Here is a 22,218-nt window from a genome sequence, read left to right as displayed (position 1 = left end):
CAACATGACAATATTGTAAAGAATGTTTGATAATTGAGTAATAGATTGTTGCCCAAATCTGATGCTGTCAATCAAAACGTAAATAAATAAATACTGATACGTGTCTTGTATTGGATCTTGTTAGATTTTGTAGCTGCATTTATATTGTGGGAATGCTGTAGAATAGAATAGAATAGACGTTATTGTCATTATATTTGCATATAACAAGATTAAAGACTCCAACTTAAGGTGGGGTTGTGGGAACAAATATGGGGTAAAATAAATAACACAAGAGGTAATAAAGGACAAACTAACAATTGAAATAAACAGACTACTATCCAATAAAAATAACAAGCAATCCTGTACAATATACAAAACACTATAGAAATACAAAATACTGTACAATATACAGAACAAGACAAGGGCCTCAAGCGTAAGGTGGCCCCTGAGCTTTTGTACAGTTTGGATATATACTTTTTTTGCTTTTTTAATGATAAAAAAAAAATGATTTTAGTGTTCACATCAGGGGTCACCATCACGGTGCCCGAGGGCACCAGGTCGCCCGTAAGGACCAGATGAGTCGCCCGCTGGCCTGTTCTAAAAATAGCTCAAATAGCAGCACTTACCAGTGAGCTGCCTCTATTTTTTAAATTGTATTTATTTACTAGCAAGCTGGTCTCGCTTTGCTTGACATTTTTAACTCTAAGAGAGACAAAACTCAAATAGAATTTGAAAATCCAAGAAAATATTTGAAAGACTTGGTCTTCACTTGTTTAAATATATTCATTTTCTTTTTTTTACTTTGCTTCTTATAACTTTCAGAAAGACAATTTTAACCTTAAAAATTATTTTTGTTGTGATCCGGCTTCCGGATCACACATCTCTTGCATGTTTGTCTTTTTTTTGTATTGTCCTACTATGTTTTGATCATGTTTTGGACTCTACCGATCCCGTTTGTTAGCGCACTTCCTTATTCATCACCATGACAACTTATTTGCTCCTCCTGCATGGCTCATTCACACACCGGTTTATAATTATGTTTTCTGTACTTAAGCCCCTCTGCTACCTAAGTTCGCTCTCGCCAGTTTGTTTGCACCTGCAACCGTTACGTGAGTAGTCTCTGTTTATTTTTCTGCTTGCTAAATGTAGCTTGCCTCCGCGCGCTTGGCTCGCGCTTTATGGAGTTCGAACTCTGTCTTCTGTGTATATTAGCATTTAGTTTTCTGTGCTCAGACACGCCTTTGATTTGCTCTTTTGTACCAGTGTTCTTTTGTAACTTCACATTAAAAGGCAGTTCATACCTTCATTCCTGCCTGCTGTGATCCTGCGCATCGAGAGGCGACACTCCCCGCGCATCCACGATGCCGCGCAAACGTAACAATTTTAGGATTTTTACCTTCTAAATTCCTTCCTCAACTCTTCTGACAATTTAAATCATTGTTCAAGTTTTTTTTTTTTTTGTATTGTAAAGAATAATAAATACATTTTTAATTTAATTCTTCATTTTAGCTTCTGTTTTTTCGTCGAAGAATATTTGTGAAATATTTCTTCAAACATTATGATTAAAATTCAAAAAAAATATTCTGGCAAATCTAGAAAATCTGTAGAATCATCCATCCATCCATCCATCCATTTTCTACCGCTTATTCCCTTTCGGGGTCGCAATCAAATTTAAATAATCTTTTGAATTTCTTTTAAAACATTTTTTCTGGAAAATCTAGAAGAAATAATGATTTGTCTATGTTAGAAATATAGCTTGGTCCAATTTGTTATATATTCTAACAAAATGCAGATTGGATTTTAACCTATTTAAAACATGTCATCTAAATTCTAAAATGAATCATCATCAGGAAAAAGTACTAATGATGTTGCATAAATTATTTTTTTTATTTTTTTCAAAAACATTCGAATTAGCTTGTTCTGCCCTCACTTTATGTGTTGAGGTTATACAGCTTGGCAGACAGCTAACAATCAATCCAGGACGTTGTAATAAAGTTCCAAAGCAGATGAATTCATTTAGGCTCTTTATTGTTGTTGATCTTGCTTTGTCTTGCACTGGATTTTTATTTTTTATTATTATTGTAAAACTGAAATACACACAATGACAATGTATAAGCTATATGATTCAATTAACATACTGAAATGTAATACACAATATGTAAACATTAGCTTTACACAAATATACAGCATTATCTCCAAACAAATACTGCTAAGTGTTGAAACTATTTCGATGGTGGAAATATGCCACCGGCAGCCATTTTAAATCTTCAAACATTCATTAAAATAGTGCACAAAAATCGTTTTTCAATACACATCTTACTATCAACTTTAGCCACTTTCCACCTTAGTATTGAGTTACATAAACTAGTTAAACAATTTACTTACAGACTTATCTTTCCAAGGCTTGTAAGAGTTAACACAACTCATCTACTTTTCATTTTTTATGAACTAAGCTAACATCGTAAACCGGAAGTGCCTAAACTAAACCGGAAGTGCCAAACTATTGAACGCGCAGCATTTCCCATTTTTCTCTTAATTTTTTTCGGTTGAATTTTGAATTTTAAAGAGTCGAAATGGAAGATAAACTATGTTTCAAAATTACACTTTCATTTCTTTCGTGTTTTCTCCTCTTTTAAACCGTTCAATTAAGTGTTTTTTTCATCATTTATTCTCTACAAAAAACTTTCCGTAAAAGGAAAAAAAATGTATGACGGAATGACAGACAGAAATACCCATTTTTTTTATACATATAGATTTATTTATTAAAGGTAAATTGAGCAAATTGGCAATTTATTTAAGTGTGTATCAAACTGGTAGCCCTTTGCATTAATCAGTACACAAGAAGTAGCTCTTGCTTTCAAAAAGGTTGGTGACCCCTGGTCAACATAATATAAATATAGAGTTCAATAATAGGTTGCTTGGATTAAATTAAGAAAGTCAAATATTGTAGATGACTTGTAAATGTTCATTTTGATTTTTGTTTGTATTTAATTAATTGAAAACCAAAATGATGAGTAAAAAAATAATGACTGAAAAGGAGTAGTATAAAGCTCTATTATCTGCCCCCTAGTCACACATTTATATTTGTTGTGCAGCTCAGAAAAGTTATGACAGTATTTATATTTTATATCAACAAAATAAACAATAATTTACTCTAAAGCCAATATTTTAGTCATCATCATGTTTTCATTTTTCCAAACACATAAATAGATTTACTTAGTTTTGTCCCACCTTTGACCCATCAGCGATCCTGTTCTGTCTCCCTGGAATGTTTGATCCTGTTCTGTCTCCCTGTAATGTTTGATCCTGTTCTGTCTCCCTGTAATGTTTGATCCTGTTCTGTCTCCCTGTAATGTTTGATCCTGTTCTGTCTCCCTATGAAGTTTTTGATCCTGTTCGGTCTCCCTGTAATGTTTGATCCTGTTCTGTCTCCCTATAATGTTTGATCCTGTTTTGTCTCCCTGTAATGTTTGATCCTGTTCTGTCTCCCTGTAATGTTCGATCCTGTTCCGTCTCCCTGTAATGTTTGATCCTGTTTTGTTTCCCTGTAATGTTTGATCCTGTTCTGTCTGCCTGTAATTTTGATCCTGTTCTGTCTCCCTGTAATTTTAATCCTGTTCTGTCTCCCTGTAAGGTTTGATCCTGTTCTGTCTCCCTGTAATGCTTGATCCTGTTCTGTCTCCCTGTAATGCTTGATCCTGTTCTGTCTCCCTGTAATGTTTAAACCTTTTCCGTCTCCCTGTAATGTTTGATCCTGTTCCGTCTCCCTGTAATGTTTGATCCTGTTCCGTCTCCCTGTAATGTTTGATCCTGTTCTCTCTCCCTGTAATTTTTGATACTGTTCTGTCTCCCTGTAATGTTTGATCCTGTTCTGTCTCCCTGTAATGTTTGATCCTGTTCTGTCTCCCTGTAATGTTTGATCCTGTTTTGTTTCCCTGTAATGTTTGATCCTGTTCCGTCTCCCTGTAATGTTTGATCCTGTTCTGTCTCCCTGTAATGTTTGATCCTGTTCTGTCTCCCTGTAATGTTTCCTGTTCTGTCTCCCTGTAATATTTGATCCTGTTCCGTCTCCCTGTAATGTTTGATCCTGTTCTGTCTCCCTGTAATGTTTGATCCTGTTCTGTCTCCCTATGAAGTTTTTGATCCTGTTCGGTCTCCCTGTAATGTTTGATGCTGTTCTGTCTCCCTATAATGTTTGATCCTGTTTTGTCTCCCTGTAATGTTTGATCCTGTTTGGTCTCCCTGTAATGTTCGATCCTGTTACGTCTCCCTGTAATGTTGGATCCTGTTCTGTCTTCCTGTAATGTTTGATCCTGTTTTGTCTCCCTGTAATGTTTGATCCTGTTTTGTTTCCCTGTAATGTTTGATCCTGTTCTGTCTCCCTGTAATTTTGATCCTGTTCTGTCTCCCTTTAATTTTAATCCTGTTCTGTCTCCCTGTAAGGTTTGATCCTGTTCTGTCTCCCTGTAATGCTTGATCCTGTTCTGTCTCCCTGTAATGCTTGATCCTGTTCTGTCTCCCTGTAATGTTTAAACCTGTTCCATCTCCCTGTAATGTTTGATCCTGTTCCGTCTCCCTGTAATGTTTGATCCTGTTCCGTCTCCCTGTAATGTTTGATCCTGTTCTGTCTCCCTGTAATTTTTGATACTGTTCTGTCTCCCTGTAATGTTTGATCCTGTTCTGTCTCTCTGTAATGTTTGATCCTGTTCTGTCTCCCTGTAATGTTTGATCCTGTTCTGTCTCCCTGTAATGTTTGATCCTGTTCTGTCTCCCTGTAATGTTTGATCCTGTTTTGTTTCCCTGTAATGTTTGATCCTGTTCCGTCTCCCTGTAATGTTTGATCCTGTTCTGTCTCCCTGTAATGTTTGATCCTGTTCTGTCTCCCTGTAATATTTGATCCTGTTCTGTCTCCCTGTAATTTTGATCCTGTTCTGTCTCCCTGTAATGTTTTATCCTGTTCTGTCACACGATTTTTTGGTCCTAAATCAAGCATAAAAATGTCAAAAGAAAGTAAAAAGATCAATACAACAGTAGAAAGGCAATCAGAGCACTGTTTTTAGTATCATGGCTTCTGATTGGCTCAGCCTCAGAAGCTTTACTATATTGGATTAAAAAGTGACTAAAATGTGTTATTTCATGTCTAGGGGGCTCTATTATTGTTAAAAAAATATTCAGAAGGTGGTAACAGTTTTTATGCTAGCTTTTGAAATGTCTGATTAATATTTAACTTTAATTTTACTTTGCAGAAACTTGCTTGGAGCCGGCATGTCGAACCTTTTACAGCAAGTTCCGTTTTTTTTACACTTTCACTGATGAAGTCAAAGCAAAACAACACATGAACAAACACTTGCGATGCAGTCAAGGGAAAAAAAAACTCCCTCCAGAGAAGAAACCTTGAGCAGAACTCAGGCAAATATTAACATTAATACCTGAATATGGACCAGACTGTGATATTTAGGCCTTGGTCTGTCCTTAAAATACACCTTCTTCTTTTTAATAATTCCCTGCCATCTCTACAAGCACAGAAGGAATTAATCCTCATCCTTTGTCTGCATAAGTAAAACCCTTCAGTGTTGTAAGAGTCATTTAAGAAGAAAAGAGCACATATCTGGCATCATAAAGTAAACCACGATCATATTTGATTTGCTTTTTGCTTTAGAAACATGCAGCACTTTGCTGTGTGTGTGTGTATATATGTATATATATATGTGTATATGCATGGATGGTAATGCCGGGTCAGCATTTCTGGGATAAAGTACACCCGGGATTATCCCATAGTCTCTGAGCTGCCATCACAGACAAGATGACAGCTTCATGTAGGGCACACACTTGCACACGCACTTGCACACTTACACACTTACACACTTAATCCAGCCAGATAACTCACTGCTAGTCATGTGTCATACCACCGATTTTCTCTCCCAGCTGATACCCAGTAAAATTCAGGCTGGTATCGGCGATACCGATCCGGTACTTTTAGCATATAAATCAAACAACAACAACAAAAATGTAAGATAAAAGAGAAAACAATTGGAATGTAATGAGATTTGTTGTTTCATATGTAGTTGAGTATATTATTATTATTTGTTTAAAAATATATATATTTTTTAACTAATAATAAACTCACCTATATTTTGTCTATACAATAATAATAATAATGGATTTTATTTGTAAAAGCACTTTACATTGAGCAAACAACCTCAAAGTGCTACAGTGTATTAAAAAAATAAATAATAATTCAATAAAAATAAAAAATAAAAAATAAAAAGATAATAGAAAAAAAAAAAAAATCTAGAACAACCTCATAGCTAGCTCTAGCACGAATATATCCCCAAAAAAAACAATAAAAGGCTTTTTTAAAAAGAAGGATTTATGCATTTGTATAATATATGTTTGGAGCATGTTCTAGAAAATATCAAAATCGCAGTCTGGATGTCTGAGTATTCAGTCTGGATGTCTGATTATTCAGTCTGGATGTCTGAGTATTCAGTCTGGATGTCTGAGTATTCAGTATGGAAGTCTGAGTATTCAGTCTGGATGTCTGAGTATTCAATATGGAAGTCTGAGTATTCAGTCTGGATGTCTGAGTATTCAGTCTGGATGTCTGAGTATTCAATATGGAAGTCTGAGTATTCAGTCTGGATGTCTGAGTATTCAGTCAGGATGTCTGAGTATTCAGTCTGGATGTCTCAGTATTCAATATGGAGGTCTGAGTATTCAGTCTGGATGTCTGAATATTCAATATGGAAGTCTGAGTATTCAGTCTGGATGTCTGAGTATTCAGTCTGGATGTCTGAGTATTCAGTCTGGAAGTCTGAGTATTCAGTCTGGATGTCTGAGTATTCAATCTGGATTCTGAGTATTCAGTCTGGATGTCTGAGTATTCAGTATGGATATCTGAGTATTCAGTCTGGATGTCTGAGTATTCAGTCTGGATGTCTTAGTATTCAGTCTGGAAGTCTGAGTATTCAGTCTAGATGTCTGAGTATTCAGTCTGTATTCTGAGTATTCAGTCTGGATGTGTGAGTATTCAGTCTGGATCTCTGAGTATTCAGTCTGGATGTCTGATTATTTAGTCTGGATGTCTGAGTAGTCAGTCTGGATGTCTGAGTATTCAGTCTGGATGTGTTGAGTATTCAGTCTGGATGTCTGAGTATTCAGTCTGGATGTGTTGAGTATTCAGTCTGGATGTCTGAGTATTCAGTCTGGATGTCTGAGTACTCAGTCTGGATGTCTGAGTATTCAGTCTGAATGTCTGAGTATTCAATATGGATGTCTGAGTATTCAGTCTGGATGTCTGAGTATTCAGTCTGGATGTCTGAGTATTCAGTCTGGATGTCTGAGTATTCAGTCTGGAAGTCTGAGTATTCAGTCTGGATGTCTGAGTATTCAGTCTGGAAGTCTGAGTATTCAGTCTGGATGTCTGAGTATTCAGTCTGGATGTCTGAGTATTCAGTCAGGATTCTGAGTATTCAGTCTGGATGTCTGAGTATTTAGTCTGGATTCTGAGTATTCAGTCTGGATGTCTGAGTATTCAGTCTGGGTGTGTGAGTATTCAGTCTGGATTCTGAGTATTCAGTCTGGATATCTGAGTATTCAGTCTGGATGTCTGAGTATTCAGTCTGGATGTCTTAGTATTCAGTCTGGAAGTCTGAGTATTCAGTCTAGATGTCTGAGTATTCAGTCTGTATTCTGAGTATTCAGTCTGGATGTGTGAGTATTCAGTCTGGATCTCTGAGTATTCAGTCTGGATGTCTGATTATTTAGTCTGGATGTCTGAGTAGTCAGTCTGGATGTCTGAGTATTCAGTCTGGATGTGTTGAGTATTCAGTCTGGATGTCTGAGTATTCAGTCTGGATGTGTTGAGTATTCAGTCTGGATGTCTGAGTATTCAGTCTGGATGTCTGAGTACTCAGTCTGGATGTCTGAGTATTCAGTCTGAATGTCTGAGTATTCAATATGGATGTCTGAGTATTCAGTCTGGATGTCTGAGTATTCAGTCTGGATGTCTGAGTATTCAGTCTGGATGTCTGAGTATTCAGTCTGGAAGTCTGAGTATTCAGTCTGGATGTCTGAGTATTCAGTCTGGAAGTCTGAGTATTCAGTCTGGATGTCTGAGTATTCAGTCTGGATGTCTGAGTATTCAGTCAGGATTCTGAGTATTCAGTCTGGATGTCTGAGTATTTAGTCTGGATTCTGAGTATTCAGTCTGGATGTCTGAGTATTCAGTCTGGGTGTGTGAGTATTCAGTCTGGATTCTGAGTATTCAGTCTGGATGTGTGAGTATTCAGTCTGGATGTCTGAGTATTTAGTCTGGATTCTGAGTATTCAGTCTGGATGTGTGAGTATTCAGTCTGGATGTCTGAGTATTTAGTCTGGATTCTGAGTATTCAGTCTGGATGTGTGAGTATTCAGTCTGGATGTGTGAGTATTCAATCTAGTTTGGAGCCGCACATCACTGCTCACTGAGCTTCATTTTCTCTGTGCGGTACAAACGGAAGCAGACACGACAAGGCGGTTTAAATAATGATTTAATATTGTCACTTTGACAACACTCTAGTCAGCATTTCAGTGTACAAACTGCGAGCGATCAATACTCTGCTTGCGTCAGGTCAAATGTGTCTTGTATTTGTCTCAGCTCGACTTGGCTGAAAGAACAAGGAACTAGACTCTCGTCAACAGACTGTGATGGTCACATGATGCTGAGGTCCTCCACGGAGGACATGTTGGTGTCAAACATTGTTTGTCTTGCGTTAGTTGGAGCGTTAAACTTGCCTGTAATGCTCCAACTGGCATCACTATCAGACTTACTTTGATATTTGGACACTTATACATTTCTAGGGCTGAGAAAAATAACGAGTTAGCTGGCGGTTAATTAATTATTTCTGCTATTTGTCATCAAACAGAATTCAACATTCACAAAGTACTAGGGCTGTCAAAAATAATGAGTTAGCTGGCGATTAATTACCAAGATAAGCGCATTAATCATGATGAATTAGTTTGTACTGCACATGCTTCATTATTCTAATATTTAGCTGGAAGGTTGATAAACGATCAAAGATCAGAAACAGTAGAGGGATTTCTATTTATATAGTGCTTTTTCTCTACTGACTGAAAGCACTTTCATAGGGGAACCTATAATCTACATGTGGAAGCTACATTCACACCAGTGTGGGTGGAACTGGGAGCAGGTGGTAGACTAGTCTATGAAACATCCTGTCAGGTTCTAGAATGGTCTATGGAACATCTTGTCAGGTGGTAGACTGGTCTATGGAACATCTTGTCAGTTGGTAGACTGGTCTATGGAACATCCTGTCAGGTGGTAGACTGGTCTAGGGAACATCTTGTCAGGTGGTAGACTGGTCTAGGGAACATCTTGTCGGGTGGTGGACTGGTCCGTGGAACATCTTGTCAGGTGGTAGGTAGACTAGTCTATGGAACATCTTGTCAGGTGGTAGACTGGTCTATGGAACATCTTGTCAGTTGGTGGACTGGTGTATGGAACATATTGTCAGGTGCTTGACTGGTCTATGGAACATCTTGTCAGGTGGAGTACTGGTCTATAGAACATCTTGTCAGGTGGTGGACTGGTCTATGGAACATCTTGTCAGGTGGTAGACTGGTCTATGGAACATCTTGTCAGGTGGTGGACTGGTCTATAGAACATCTTGTCAGGTGGTGGACTGGTCTATGGAACATCTTGTCTGGTGGTGGACTGGTGTATGGTACATCTTGTCAGGTGGTAGACTGGTCTATGGAACATCTTGTCAGGTGCTAGACTGGTCTATGAAACATCTTGTCAGGTGGTAGACTGGTCTATGGAACATCTTGTCAGGTGCTAGACTGGTCTATGGAACATTTTGTCAGGTGCTAGACTGGTCTATGGAACATCTTGTCAGGTGGTGGACTGGTCTAAAGAACATCTTGTCAGGTGGTGGACTGGTCTATGGAACATCTTGTCAGGTGGTAGACTGGTCTATGGAACATCTTGTCAGGTGGTGGACTGGTCTGTAGAACATCTTGTTAGGTGATGGACTGGTCTATGGAACATCTTGTCTGGTGGTGGACTGGTGTATGGTCAGGTGGTAGACTGGTCTATGGAACATCTTGTCAGGTGGTGGACTGGTCTATGAAACATCTTGTCAGGTGGTAGACTGGTCTATGGAACATCTTGTCAGGTGGTAGACTGGTCTATGGAACATTTTGTCAGGTGGTCGACTGGTCTATGAAACATCTTGTCAGGTGGTAGACTGGTCTATAGAACATCTTTTCAGGTGGTAGACTGGTCTGTGGAACATCTTGTCAGTTGGTGGACTGGTGTATGGAACATCTTGTCAGGTGGTAGACTGGTCTATGGAAAATCTTGTCAGGTGGTAGACTGGTCTATGGAACATCTTGTCAGGTGGTAGACTGGTCTATGGAACATCTTGTCAGGTGGTGGACTGGTCTATGGAACATCTTGTCAGGTGCTAGACTGGTCTATGGAACATCTTGTCGGGTGCTAGACTGGTCTATGGAACATCTTGTCAGGTGGTAGGTAGATTGGTGTATGCAACATCTTCTCAGGTGGTAGACTGGTCTATGGAACATATTGTCAGGTGGTAGACTGGTCTATGGAACATCTTGTCAGGTGGTAGACTGGTCTATGGAACAGCTTGTCAGGTGGTAGACTGGTCTCCCGCCTCCTGGTGGAAGAGGGCGCTAGTGATCCTTCTTGAGACTACTCAGCTGCAGAAGAAGTGACAACAAGCAGCAAGAGTGAGCAGCGTGAGCAACATGGAGGATTACATATCTAAAATAAAACAGTTTTCTAAACTGGACTTTCAATCGAAACAGGAAATAATAAAGGAAGATCTCCATCGAGACGGAGAGACTTTTAAAACTGAAGAAAGATAAGGAAGACTTCTACAAACAAGTTATCGATGCTTTTGATCAGAAGGAGCTGCGCATGGACTTCATTTATAAGTAAAGGTAAGACCATAATAATGTTTTTTTTTTATTAAATGTGCTTTTCATGATGGTATCCTTACATCACACTCAAATTTATAAGCGCAGGCCTTAATTTACCGCACACCTTTGGTAAGCGCCGGAGTGAGAAGAGGTTTTAAATTAATTAGCGCCCCGGCGGCAATTCAAAGAAATACGGTAGTTTTTCTCCAGCAATGGTCATGTGGTGACATCAGTGATGCTATTTTGAGATGTCATCATTGAAGTCACCACTGAAGGCCAAGGTGGGAAACACACGGCCCGCCACTGCCGCCACCAAATTCTGTTGTAAAAGCACGCTGCACCATGACAATGGATTATGTTTTCTCACACTTAAAGGCCTACTGAAAGCCACTACTACCGACCACGCAGTCTGATAGTTTATATATCAATCATGAAATATTAACATTGCAACACATGCCAATACGGCGTTTTTAGTTTACTAAATTGCAATTTAAAAAATTTCCTGCTGATGGCACATGCGCGTGACATCAAGCATTGTAGAGGACATTTTTTTCCAGCACGGTTACCAGCTATAAGTTGTTTGTTTTCATCGCATAATTCCACAGTATTCTGGACATCTGTGTTGCTGAATCTTTTGCAATTTGTTCAATGAATAATGGAGAAGTCAAAGAAGACAGCTGTAGGTGGGAAGCGGTGTATTGCGGCCTCCTTTAGCAACACAAACACAGCCGGTGTTTAATTGTCTACATTCCCGAAAGATGACGGTGAAGCTTTACTATGGAACAGAGCGGTCAACAAACCCGGTTGGATTGGACCACACACACAAAGTACAGTGTATTATCCAGCGATCATTTCGAAAGATCGTGTTTCAAAGAGGGTCCCTTGCGAAGGGCAGAGATGCGCATCGCCACCACCCGTCGACTGGTGCTGAAGAAAGGTGCGGGGCCGACCTTCAGGTTGTACAGGTGCGACCATATAATCTCACTAAAACACTAGTAACACAATAAGCAGATAAGGGATTTTCCAGAATTATCCTAATAAATTTGTCTAATAACATCTGAATCACTCCCACTCTATAGTCTTTTTTCTTTTTTATTCTAGTCCTTTACTCTAACTTTCCTCATTCATCCTCGCACAAATTAATGGGGAAATCGTCACGTTCTCGGTCCGAATCGCTCTTGCTGCTGGTGGCCATAATTATAAACAATGTTCAGATGTGAGGTGCTCCACAACCCGTGACGTCACGCGCACACCGTCTGCTACTTCCGGTACAGGCAAGGCTTTTTTATTAGCGAGCAAAAGTTGCAAACTTTATCGTGGATGTTCTCTACTAAATCCTTTCGGCAAAAATATGGCAATATGGCGAAATGATCAAGTATGACATAGAATGGACCTGCTATCCCCGTTTAAATAAGAAAATCTCATTTCAGTAGGCCTTTAAAGGCCTACTAGCGACCACACAGTCTGATAGTTTATATATCAATGATGAAATATCATCATTGCAACACATGCCTTTACAGCCTTTTTAGTTTACTAAATTGCAATTTTTAAAATTTCCCGCCAAAATATCCTGCTGAAACGCAGTATGATGACGCGTGACCGTGACGTCACGCATTGTAGAGGACATTTTGTTCCAGCACGGTTACCAGCTGTAAGTTGTCTGTTTTCATCGCATAACTCCACAGTATTCTGGACATCTGTGTTGCTGAATCTTTTGCAATTTGTTCAATTAATAATGGAGACATCAAAGAAGAAAGCTGTAGGTGGGAAGCGGTGTATTGCGGCCGCCTTTAGCAACACAAACACTGCTGGTGTTTCATTGTTTACATTCCCGAAAGATGACAGTGAAGGTTTAGTATGGAACAGAGCGGTCAAGCAAACACGGTTGGATTGGACCACACACACAAAGTACAGTGTATTATGCAGCGATCATTTCGAAAGATCGTGTTTCGAAGAGGGTCCCTTGCGAAGGGCAGAGATGCGCATCGCCACCACCCGTCGACTGGTGCTGAAGAAAGGTGCGGGGCCGACCTTCAGGTTGTACAGGTGCGACCATATAATCTCACTAAAACACTAGTAACACAATAAGCAGATAAGGGATTTTCCAGAATTATCCTAGTAAATTTGTCTAATAACATCTGAATCGCTCCCACTGTATAGTCTTTTTTTTTTTTATTCTAGTCCTTTACTCTAACTTTCCTCATTCATCCTCGCCCAAATTAATGGGGAAATCGTCACGTTCTCGGTCCGAATCGCTCTTGCTGCTGGTGGCCATGATTATAAACAATGTTCAGATGTGAGGAGCTCCACAACCCGTGACGTACCAGGCACATCGTCTGCTACTTCCGGTACAGGCAAGACTTTTTTATTAGCGACCAAAAGTTGCAAACTTTATCGTGGATGTTCTCTACTAAATCCTTTCAGCAAAAATATGGCGAAATGATCAAGTATGACACATAGAATGGACCTGCTATCCCCGTTTCAATAAGAAAATCTCATTTCAGTAGGCCTTTAAAGGCCTACTAGCGACCACACAGTCTGATAGTTTATATATCAATGATGAAATATTAACATTGCAACACATGCCAATGCTGCCTTTTTAGTTTACTAAATTGCCATTTTAAAAATTTCCCGCCAAAATATCCTGCTGAAACAGCGCGGTATGATGACGCGTGTGCGTGAAGTCACGCATTGTAGAGGACATTTTGTTCCAGCATCGTTCCCAGCTATAAGTCGTCTGTTTTCATCGCATAATTACACAGTATTCTGGACATCTGTGTTGCTGAATCTTTTGCAATTTGTTCAATGAATAATGGAGAAGTCAAAGAAGACAGCTGTAGGTGGGAAGCGGTGTATTGCGGCCTCCTTTAGCAACACAAACACAGCCGGTGTTTAATTGTCTACATTCCCGAAAGATGACGGTGAAGCTTTACTATGGAACAGAGCGGTCAACAAACCCGGTTGGATTGGACCACACACACAAAGTACAGTGTATTACGCAGGGATCATTTCGAAGGATCGTGTTTCGAAGAGGGTCCCTTGAGAAGGGCAGAGATGGGCATCACCACCACCCGTCGACGGGTGCTGCAGAAAGGTGCGGGGCCGACCTTCAGGTTGTACAAGTATGACCATATAATCCCACTAAAACACTTGTAACACAATAAGTGGATAAGGGATTTTCCAGAATTATCCGAGTAAATTTGTCTAATAACATCTGAATCGCTCGCACTCTGTAGTCTTTTTTTAATTTATAGTCCTTCACTCTCACTTTCCTCATCCACGAATCTTTCATCCTCGCTCAAACTAATGGGGAAATCGTCGCTTTCTCGGTCCGAATCGCTCTTGCTGCTGGTGGCCATGATTGTAAACAATGTTCAGATGTGAGGAGCTCCACAACCCGTGACGTCACGCGCACATCGTCTGCTACTTCCGGTACAGGCAAGGCTTTTTTTATTAGCGACCAAAAGTTGCAAACTTTATCGTGGATGTTCTCTACTAAATCTTTTCGGCAAAAATATGGCAATATCGCGAAATGATCAAGTATGACACATAGAATGGACCTGCTATCCCCGTTTAAATAAGAAAATCTCATTTCAGTAGGCCTTTAAAGGCCCACTGAAAGCCACTACTACCGACCACGCAGTCTGATAGTTTATATCAATGATGAAATATTAACATTGCAACACATGCCAATACGGCCGGTTTAGTTTACTAAATTGCAATTTTAAATTTCCCGCAAGTTTCTTGTTGAAAACGTCGCGGAATGATGATGCGTTTGGTGACGTCACAGACTGTCAGGAAACATTAGCGCTGCATCACTAGCGGCTAAAAGCCATCCGCTTTAATCGCATAATTACACAGTAATTTGGACATCTGTGTTGCTAAATCTTTTGCAATTTGTTCATTTAATAATGGAGACGTCAAAGAAGAATGCTGCTGGTGGAAAGCGGTGGATTGCAGTTGTCTTTAGCACCGAGACACAGCCGGTGTTCCTTTGTTTGTTGTGAAGCTTTAACACAGAGCGGTCAAGCGAACATGTTTTCTCTACGTCAACCAGCATGTTTTTGGATGGGAACATTGTGATATATATATATATATATATATATATCTTACCGGAGACATCATTGGATTATTCGTCGTCCTGCAGCAGCTGTCAAAAAAGGCAGTCGTGAGCTCGGCTCCTCGGCTTCTCTCTGAGACACTGCGTGTTCACCGCAGCCATCCGACCTCGATGTATGTCTTTACAATCTTTACAATCTCACTAATTACATCTGAAACGCTCACACTGCCGCCGCCTGGAGCCGTCGCTTTTTTTTTTTTTTCTAGTCCTTCACTATCAATATTGTAATTCACAAATCTTTCATCCTCGCTCGAATTAATGGGGAAATTGTCGCTTTCTCGGTCCGAATTGCTCTTACTGCTGGCGGCCATGATTGTAAACAATGTTCAGATGTGAGGAGCTCCACAACTCGTGACGTCACGCGCACATCGTCTGCTACTTCCGGTGCAGGCAAGGCTTTTTTATTAGCGACCAAAAGTTGGGAACTTCATCGTCGATGTTCTCTACTAAATCTTTTCAGCAAAAATATGGCGAAATGATCAAGTATGACACGTAGAATGGACCTGCAATCCCGGTTTAAATAATTGTGTGGTGGCAAAACCAAGGGGAGCCCTTAAACATGGACCCCGCTATAAACACCAACTTTCAGCATCTTCCTCACATTCCACAGTCACCTAGCTGGAAGGAGGCGGGGCGGCGTCCTTGTCTGCGGAACCCTCGGCTGCCCCGGGGTCCACCTGGCCAAACCTCATCAAGAGCAGGAGTTTGACTTGGGCCTCCTCCAAGGTCTCCTTCACGCCCTTCTCCAGAAGGAAACCCTGGCTGTCACCCTCCGGGTCCTCCTGAGCCATGGCGTCTTCCACCGCGGTCTGCAGGTAGCGCAGGCTGAAGAGGATGGACAGCTGCCAACATGAGGACAATCAGTCAGCATGGAGTCCAACATGGAGGCAACATACCAGCTGGAGTCTTCTCCTGGGGACAAAACATGACACTATACTGGACCCCCAGAGTTAACTTGGACCACGGTTTATTTTTTTTGGCAAATAATAATGAACTTGGAATTTCATGGCTGCAACACGTGCCAAAGTAGTTGGGAAAGGGCATGTTCACCACTGTGTTACATCACCTTTTCTTTTAACAACACTCAATAAACGTTTGGGAATTAATTGTTGAAGCTTTGAAAGTGGAATTCTTTCCCATTCTTGTTTTATGTAGAGCTTCAGTCGTTCAACAGTCCGGGGTCTCCGCTGTCGTATTTTACGCTTCATAATGCGCCACACATTTTCCATGGGAGACAGGTCTGGACTATAGGCGGGCCAGGAAAGTACCTGCACTCTTTTACTACAAAGCCACGCTGTTGTAACACGTGACTTGGCATTGTCTTAATGAAATAAGCAGGGGCGTCTATGATAACGTTGCTTGGATGACAACACATGTTGCTCCAAAACCTGTATGGACCATTCAGCATTAATGGTGCCTTCACAGATGTGTAAGTTACCCAAGCCCTGGGCACTAAATACACCCCCATACCATCACAGATGCTGGCTTTTGAACTTTGCGCCTATAACAATCCAGATGGTTATTTTCCTCTTTGTTCCGAAAGACACCACCTCCACAGTTTCCAAATATAATTTGAAATGTAGACTCGTCACAGAACACTTTTCCACTTTGCATCAGTCCATCTTAGATGAGCTCGGACCCAGCGAAGCCGGCGGCGTTCCTGGGTGTTGTTGATAAATGGCTATCGAATTGCATAGTAGAGTTTTAACTTGCGCTTACAGATGTAGCGACCGACTGTTGTGACTGACAGTGGTTTCATGAAGTGTTCTTGAGCCCATGTGGTGATATCCTTTACACACTGATGTCGGTTTTTGATGCAGTACCGCCTGAGGGATCAAAGGTCCGTAATATCGTCGCTTACGTGCAGTGATTTTTTCCAGATTCTCTGAACCTTTTGATGATTTTACGGACCGTAGATGGTAAAATTCCTTGCAATAGCTCGTTGAGAAATGTTCTAAAACTGTTCGACAATTTGCTTACAAAGTGGTGACCCTCACTCCATCCTTGTTTGTGAATTACTTAGCATTTCATGGAAGCTCCTTTTATACCCAATCATGGCACCCACCTGTTCCCAATTAGCCCGCACACCTGTGGGATGTTCCATATAAGTGTTTGATGAGCATTCCTCAACTTTATCAGTATTTAAGTCTCACCTTAAAACTCATCTGTATACTCTAGCCTTCAAATAGACCTCCTTTTTAGACCAGTTGATCTGCCGCTTCTTTTCTTTCTCCTGTGTCCCCCCCTCCCTTGTGGAGGGGGTCCGGTCTGATGACCATGGATGAAGTACTGGCTGTCCAGAGTCGAGACCCAGGATGGACCATTCGTCGGGACCCAGGATGGACCGCTCGCCTGTATCGGTTGGGGACATCTCTACGCTGCTGATCCGCCTCCGCTTGAGATGGTCTCCTGTGGACGGGACTCTCGCTGCTGTCTTGGATCCGCTTGAACTGAACTCTCGCGGCAGTGTTGGAGCCACTATGGATTGAACTTTCACAGTACCATGTTAGACCCGCTCGACATCCATTGCTTTCGGTCCCCTAGAGGGGGGGGGTTGCCCACATCTGAGGTCCTCTCCAAGGTTTCTCATAGTCCGCATTGTCACTGGCGTCCCACTGGATGTGAATTCTCCCTGCCCACTGGGTGTGAGTTTTCCTTGCCCTTTTGTGGGTTCTTCCGAGGATGTTGTAGTCGTAATGATTTGTGCAGTCCTTTGAGACATTTGTGATTTGGGGCTATATACATAAACATTGATTGATTGATTGATTGATATTTATTGCCACCTTTCCCAACTTCTTTGTCACGTGTTGCTGGCATCAAATTCCAAAGATAATGATTATTTGTATGTGCTACAATCACTCTAAACTGGAAATTTAAGAGAGCCATGACATGATATCCTTTACAAGTGGATGTAGACTTTTAAACAGGACTATAGGTGTGTTAGCGGGAGTGGCAGGCGTGTGATCCACCTGTATCAAGATGACAGACAGCACACCGGGGCCAGTGGAGTTCATCAGCTCCATGTAGTAGTCGATCAGGGCCTCCCTGCAGCCGCGGCTGTACAGGTTGAGCTCCTCGCTCTGGAAGTCGTAGTTGTAGTGGGCGGCGTTGTCCGTCAGCTGGGACTGCAGGCAGGGCCGAGGGGACACCGGGTTGCAGCAGCTGAAGGGGACGCCATCCAGCAGGAAGCGGCCGTCTATGTTGCTGCGGATGCGACTGAGGAAGCAGCGGATGTTTCATCACCCAATAGTTGAATCGGAATGGAGAGAAAATATACTTTCACTCATGTCATCTTTGACTAAGTCCGGGCCCGCAAGGACCAGATGAGTCGCCCGCTGGCCTGTTCTAAAAATAGCTCAAATAGCAGCACTTACCAGTGAGCTGCCTCTATTTTTTAAATTTTATTTAATTACTAGCAAGCTGGTCTCGCTTTGCTCGAAATTTTTAATTCTAAGAGAGACAAAACTCAAATAGAGTTTGAAAATCCCCAAAAATATTTTAAAGACTTGGTCTTCACTTGTTTAAATGAATTCATTTATTTTTTTAACTTTTAGAAAGACAATTTTAGAGAAAAAATACAACCTTAAAAATTATTTTGTTGCGATCCGTGACTCGGATCTTCACATATTATTGTTTGTTTTACCATCTTTGTTCTCAATCTCCGTTTGATCCGTTTATTTCCCGTTTAGTCCATCACCATGGTTACTTATTAGTTTCAGCTGTTATTCCCGGTTCCTGCACACCTGTTCTCTGTTAATCACCTTGCCTTTATTCTTCTGCCTGGGACTGTAGTTTGTTTTCACACAACGGTACGTCTGCTTTGCACTTTTGCTCACATGCAATTCCTGTATTATTCTCACGAGCTCTCACGCTGCGCAATTTTATTCATTCTTAGCTCTCATGCTAAATGTTTTGTTTTCCCCCTTGTGTGCCTATGTGCCAGTATAGTTTACTGTTTGTTTATCCTAGCTCTCATGCTAGCGTCTTTTGTTTGCCTTTTCTTAGCTCCAGTATTTTTGTTTTCTAGCACCTTTTGTTATTCAAATAAATAGTCTTGACATCAGGATGAACGCTATTGGATAGTTGAGAGAACGTTAGCGGTTGTCATAGTTAACCTAATTTAACAACATTTGCTTGTTTCAATTCAAATTAAGCAGGTGAGGGATTTTAACGGCTGTTGCTGTGTTCTATTTCGACGCATCCTCGAGGGAATCGAACCCGGCTCCACGATGCCGAACGGACGTAACAGATTGTAGGATTTTTAAACACATATACCTTTTTACATTTTAAATTCCTTCCTTTGCTTTCCCGACAATTTAAATCAGTGTTCAAGTAATTTTTTATTTTTTTTTTGTAAAGAATAATAAAAACATTTTATTTTAATTCTTCATTTTAGCTCCTGTTTTTTCGACGAAGAATATTTGTGAAATATTTCGTCACACTTGTTATGATTAAAATTCAAAAAAATTATTCTGGCAAATCTAGAAAATCTGTAGAATCAAATTTAAATCTTATTTCAAAGTATTTTGAATTTCTTTTAAAAAGTTTTTTCTGGAAAATCTAGAAGAAATAATGATTTGTCTTTGTTAGAAAAATAGCTTGGTCCAATTTGTTATATATTCAAACAAATCCAGATTGGATTTTAACCTATTTAAAACATGTCTTCCAAATTCTAAAATTAATCTTAATCAGGAAAAATTACTAATAATGTTCCATATTTTATTTTTTTAATTTTTTCAAAAAGATTCGAATTAGCTGGTTTTTCTCTTCGTTTTTTTCGGTTGAATTTTGAATTTTAAAGAGTCGAAATTGAAGATAAACTATGTTTCAAAATTAAATTTTATTTTTTTGTGTGTTTTCTCCTCTTTTAAACCGTTCAATTAAGAGTTTTTTTTAATCATTTATTCTCTACAAAAAACCTTCCTTAAAAGGAAAAAAAATGTACGACGGAATGACAGATAGAAATACACATTTATGATGTTCCATAAATTATTTTTTAACATTTTTTCAAGAAGATTTGAATTAGCTAGTTTTTCTCTTCATTTTTTTTCAATTGAATTTTGTATTTTAAAGAGTCGAAATTAAAGATAAACTATGTTTCAAAATTAAATTTTCATTTTTTCCGTGTCTTCTCCTCTTTTAAACCGTTCAATTACGTGTTTTTTTTTCATCATTTATTCTCTTCAAAAAACCTTTCGTAAAAGGGAAAAAAATGTTTGCTTTATTTATTAAAGGTAAATTGAGCAAATTGTCTATTTCTGGCCCTTTATTTAAGTGTGTATCAAACTGGTAGCCCTTCGCATTAATCAGTACCCAAGAAGCAGATCTTGGTTTCAAAAAGGTTGGTGACCCCTGGACTAAGTCCGGGTCGGACTGAGCCACTCACTCCTTGATGTCCTTGGAGGTGTAGTCCAGGTATCTGTTGCTGACCCACTGCACCTCGAACCAATCCCTGAAGTTGGTGTTTCCGCAGCAACGGAACTCCATCTGCAGACGATCGATGGTCTCCTTCTGGAAGCAGCGCCCTGGAACGTCGGTGTCCTTGTAGAAGCGGATGCCGTTCCTCAAGCCAACCTGAAACCAGAGAAGCCGCGGTGAGACTTTTCATTTCCATCTTTTTGATGCTGCCTAAGGTTTCCTATGTCATACCTGCTGGTAGCCATGAATGGGAATTCTCAAACACTATATTGCCAAAAGTATATGGCCACCCATCCAAATGATGAGAACCAAGTATCTTAATCACTTGATCCAGTGTATCAAATCCATACTTGCCAACCCTCCCGGAATTCAGCGCCTCTCCCGAAAACCTCCCGAGACAAATTTCCTCCCAAAAATCTCCCGAAATTCAGGCGGAGCTGGAGGCCACGCCCCCTCCAGCTCCATGCAGCCCCGAGTGACGTGTCGACAGCCTGTTTTCACATCCGCTTTCCCACAATATAAACAGAGTGCCTGTCCAATGACGTTATAACTGTAGAATGACCGAGGGCGAGTTCTTGGTTACTTATGTGGGTTTGTTGTTAGGCAGTTTCATTAACGTCCTCCCAGCGAGGCAACAACACACAACAACAGCAGTCACGTTTTCGTCTACCGTAAAGCAGTTCATCTGCCGTAAACAGCAATGTTGTGACACTCTTAAACAGGACAATACTGCCATCTACTGTGCATGCATATGAAGTGAGGTGAATTATATTTATGTCAAAGCGCTTTGAGTACATTGAAGGTAGAAAAGCGCTACACAAGTACAACCCATTGACCATTATACAGCGCTTTTTCCTCAAGTGACTCAAAGCGCTTTACATTGTGAAACCCAATATCTAAGTTACAATTACACCAGTGTGGGTGGCACTGGGAGAAGGTGGGTCAAGTGTCTTGCCCAAGGACACAACAACATTGACTTGGAAGGCAGAAGCGGGGATCGAACCTGCAACCCTCAAGTTGCTGGCATGGCCGCTCTACCAACCGAGCTATACCGCCACCAATATGTGACAATAACATCTATGACAGGGGTCACCAACGCGGTGCCCGCTGGCACCAGGTCGTCCGTAAGGACCAAAGGAGTCGCCCACTGGCCTGTTCTAAAATTAGCTCAAATAGCAGCACTTACCATTGAGCTGCCTCTATTTTTTTTAATTGTATTTATTTACTAGCAAGCTGGTCTCGCTTTGCTCGACATTTTTAATTCTAAGAGACAAAACTCAAATAGAATTTGAAAATACAAGAAACTATTTTAAAGACTTGGTCTTCACTTGTTTAAATACATTCATTAATTTTTTTTTACTTTGCTTCTTATAACTTTCAGAAAGACAATTTTAGAGAAAAAATACAACCTTAAAAATGATTTTTGGATTTTTAAACACATATACCTTTTTAATTCCTTCCTCTTCTTTCCTGACAATTTAAATCAATGTTCAAGTAAATGTATTTTTTTTATTGTAAAGAATAATTTAAATAATTTTAATTTAATTCTTCATTTTAGCTTCTGTTTTTTCGACGAAGAATATTGGTGAAATATTTCTTCAAACTTATTATGATCAAAATTCCCAAAAAATATTCTGGAAAATCTTTAGAATCCTATTTTAAAGTCTTTTGAATTTCTTTAAAAAAAAAAAAATCTGGAAAATCTAGAAGAAATAATGATTTGTCTTTGTTAGAAATACAGCTTGGTCCAA

At 40.1% G+C, this 22,218-nt stretch overlaps 1 protein-coding gene across 1 annotated transcript in view; it reads right to left on the bottom strand.

Moving 5' to 3' along the window:
• rom1b (retinal outer segment membrane protein 1b) overlaps nt 1-22,218 on the bottom strand; it is a 164,699-nt gene that overhangs the window by 126,277 nt on the left and 16,204 nt on the right. Inside the window, exons 3-5 of the mRNA XM_061900184.1 lie at nt 20,436-20,623; nt 18,019-18,265; nt 15,664-15,891 (exon numbers count right to left, since the gene is read on the bottom strand). Of these exons, the coding sequence (XP_061756168.1) occupies nt 15,664-15,891; nt 18,019-18,265; nt 20,436-20,623 (663 nt within the window). The remainder of the gene's footprint in view (nt 1-15,663; nt 15,892-18,018; nt 18,266-20,435; nt 20,624-22,218) is intronic.

This window comes from Nerophis ophidion, linkage group LG05 (assembly GCF_033978795.1).
Source record: "Nerophis ophidion isolate RoL-2023_Sa linkage group LG05, RoL_Noph_v1.0, whole genome shotgun sequence".
Taxonomy (NCBI): domain Eukaryota; kingdom Metazoa; phylum Chordata; class Actinopteri; order Syngnathiformes; family Syngnathidae; genus Nerophis; species Nerophis ophidion.
Note: the sequence above shows the minus strand (reverse complement) of the source record. Positions and strands in the feature narration are given on the sequence as shown.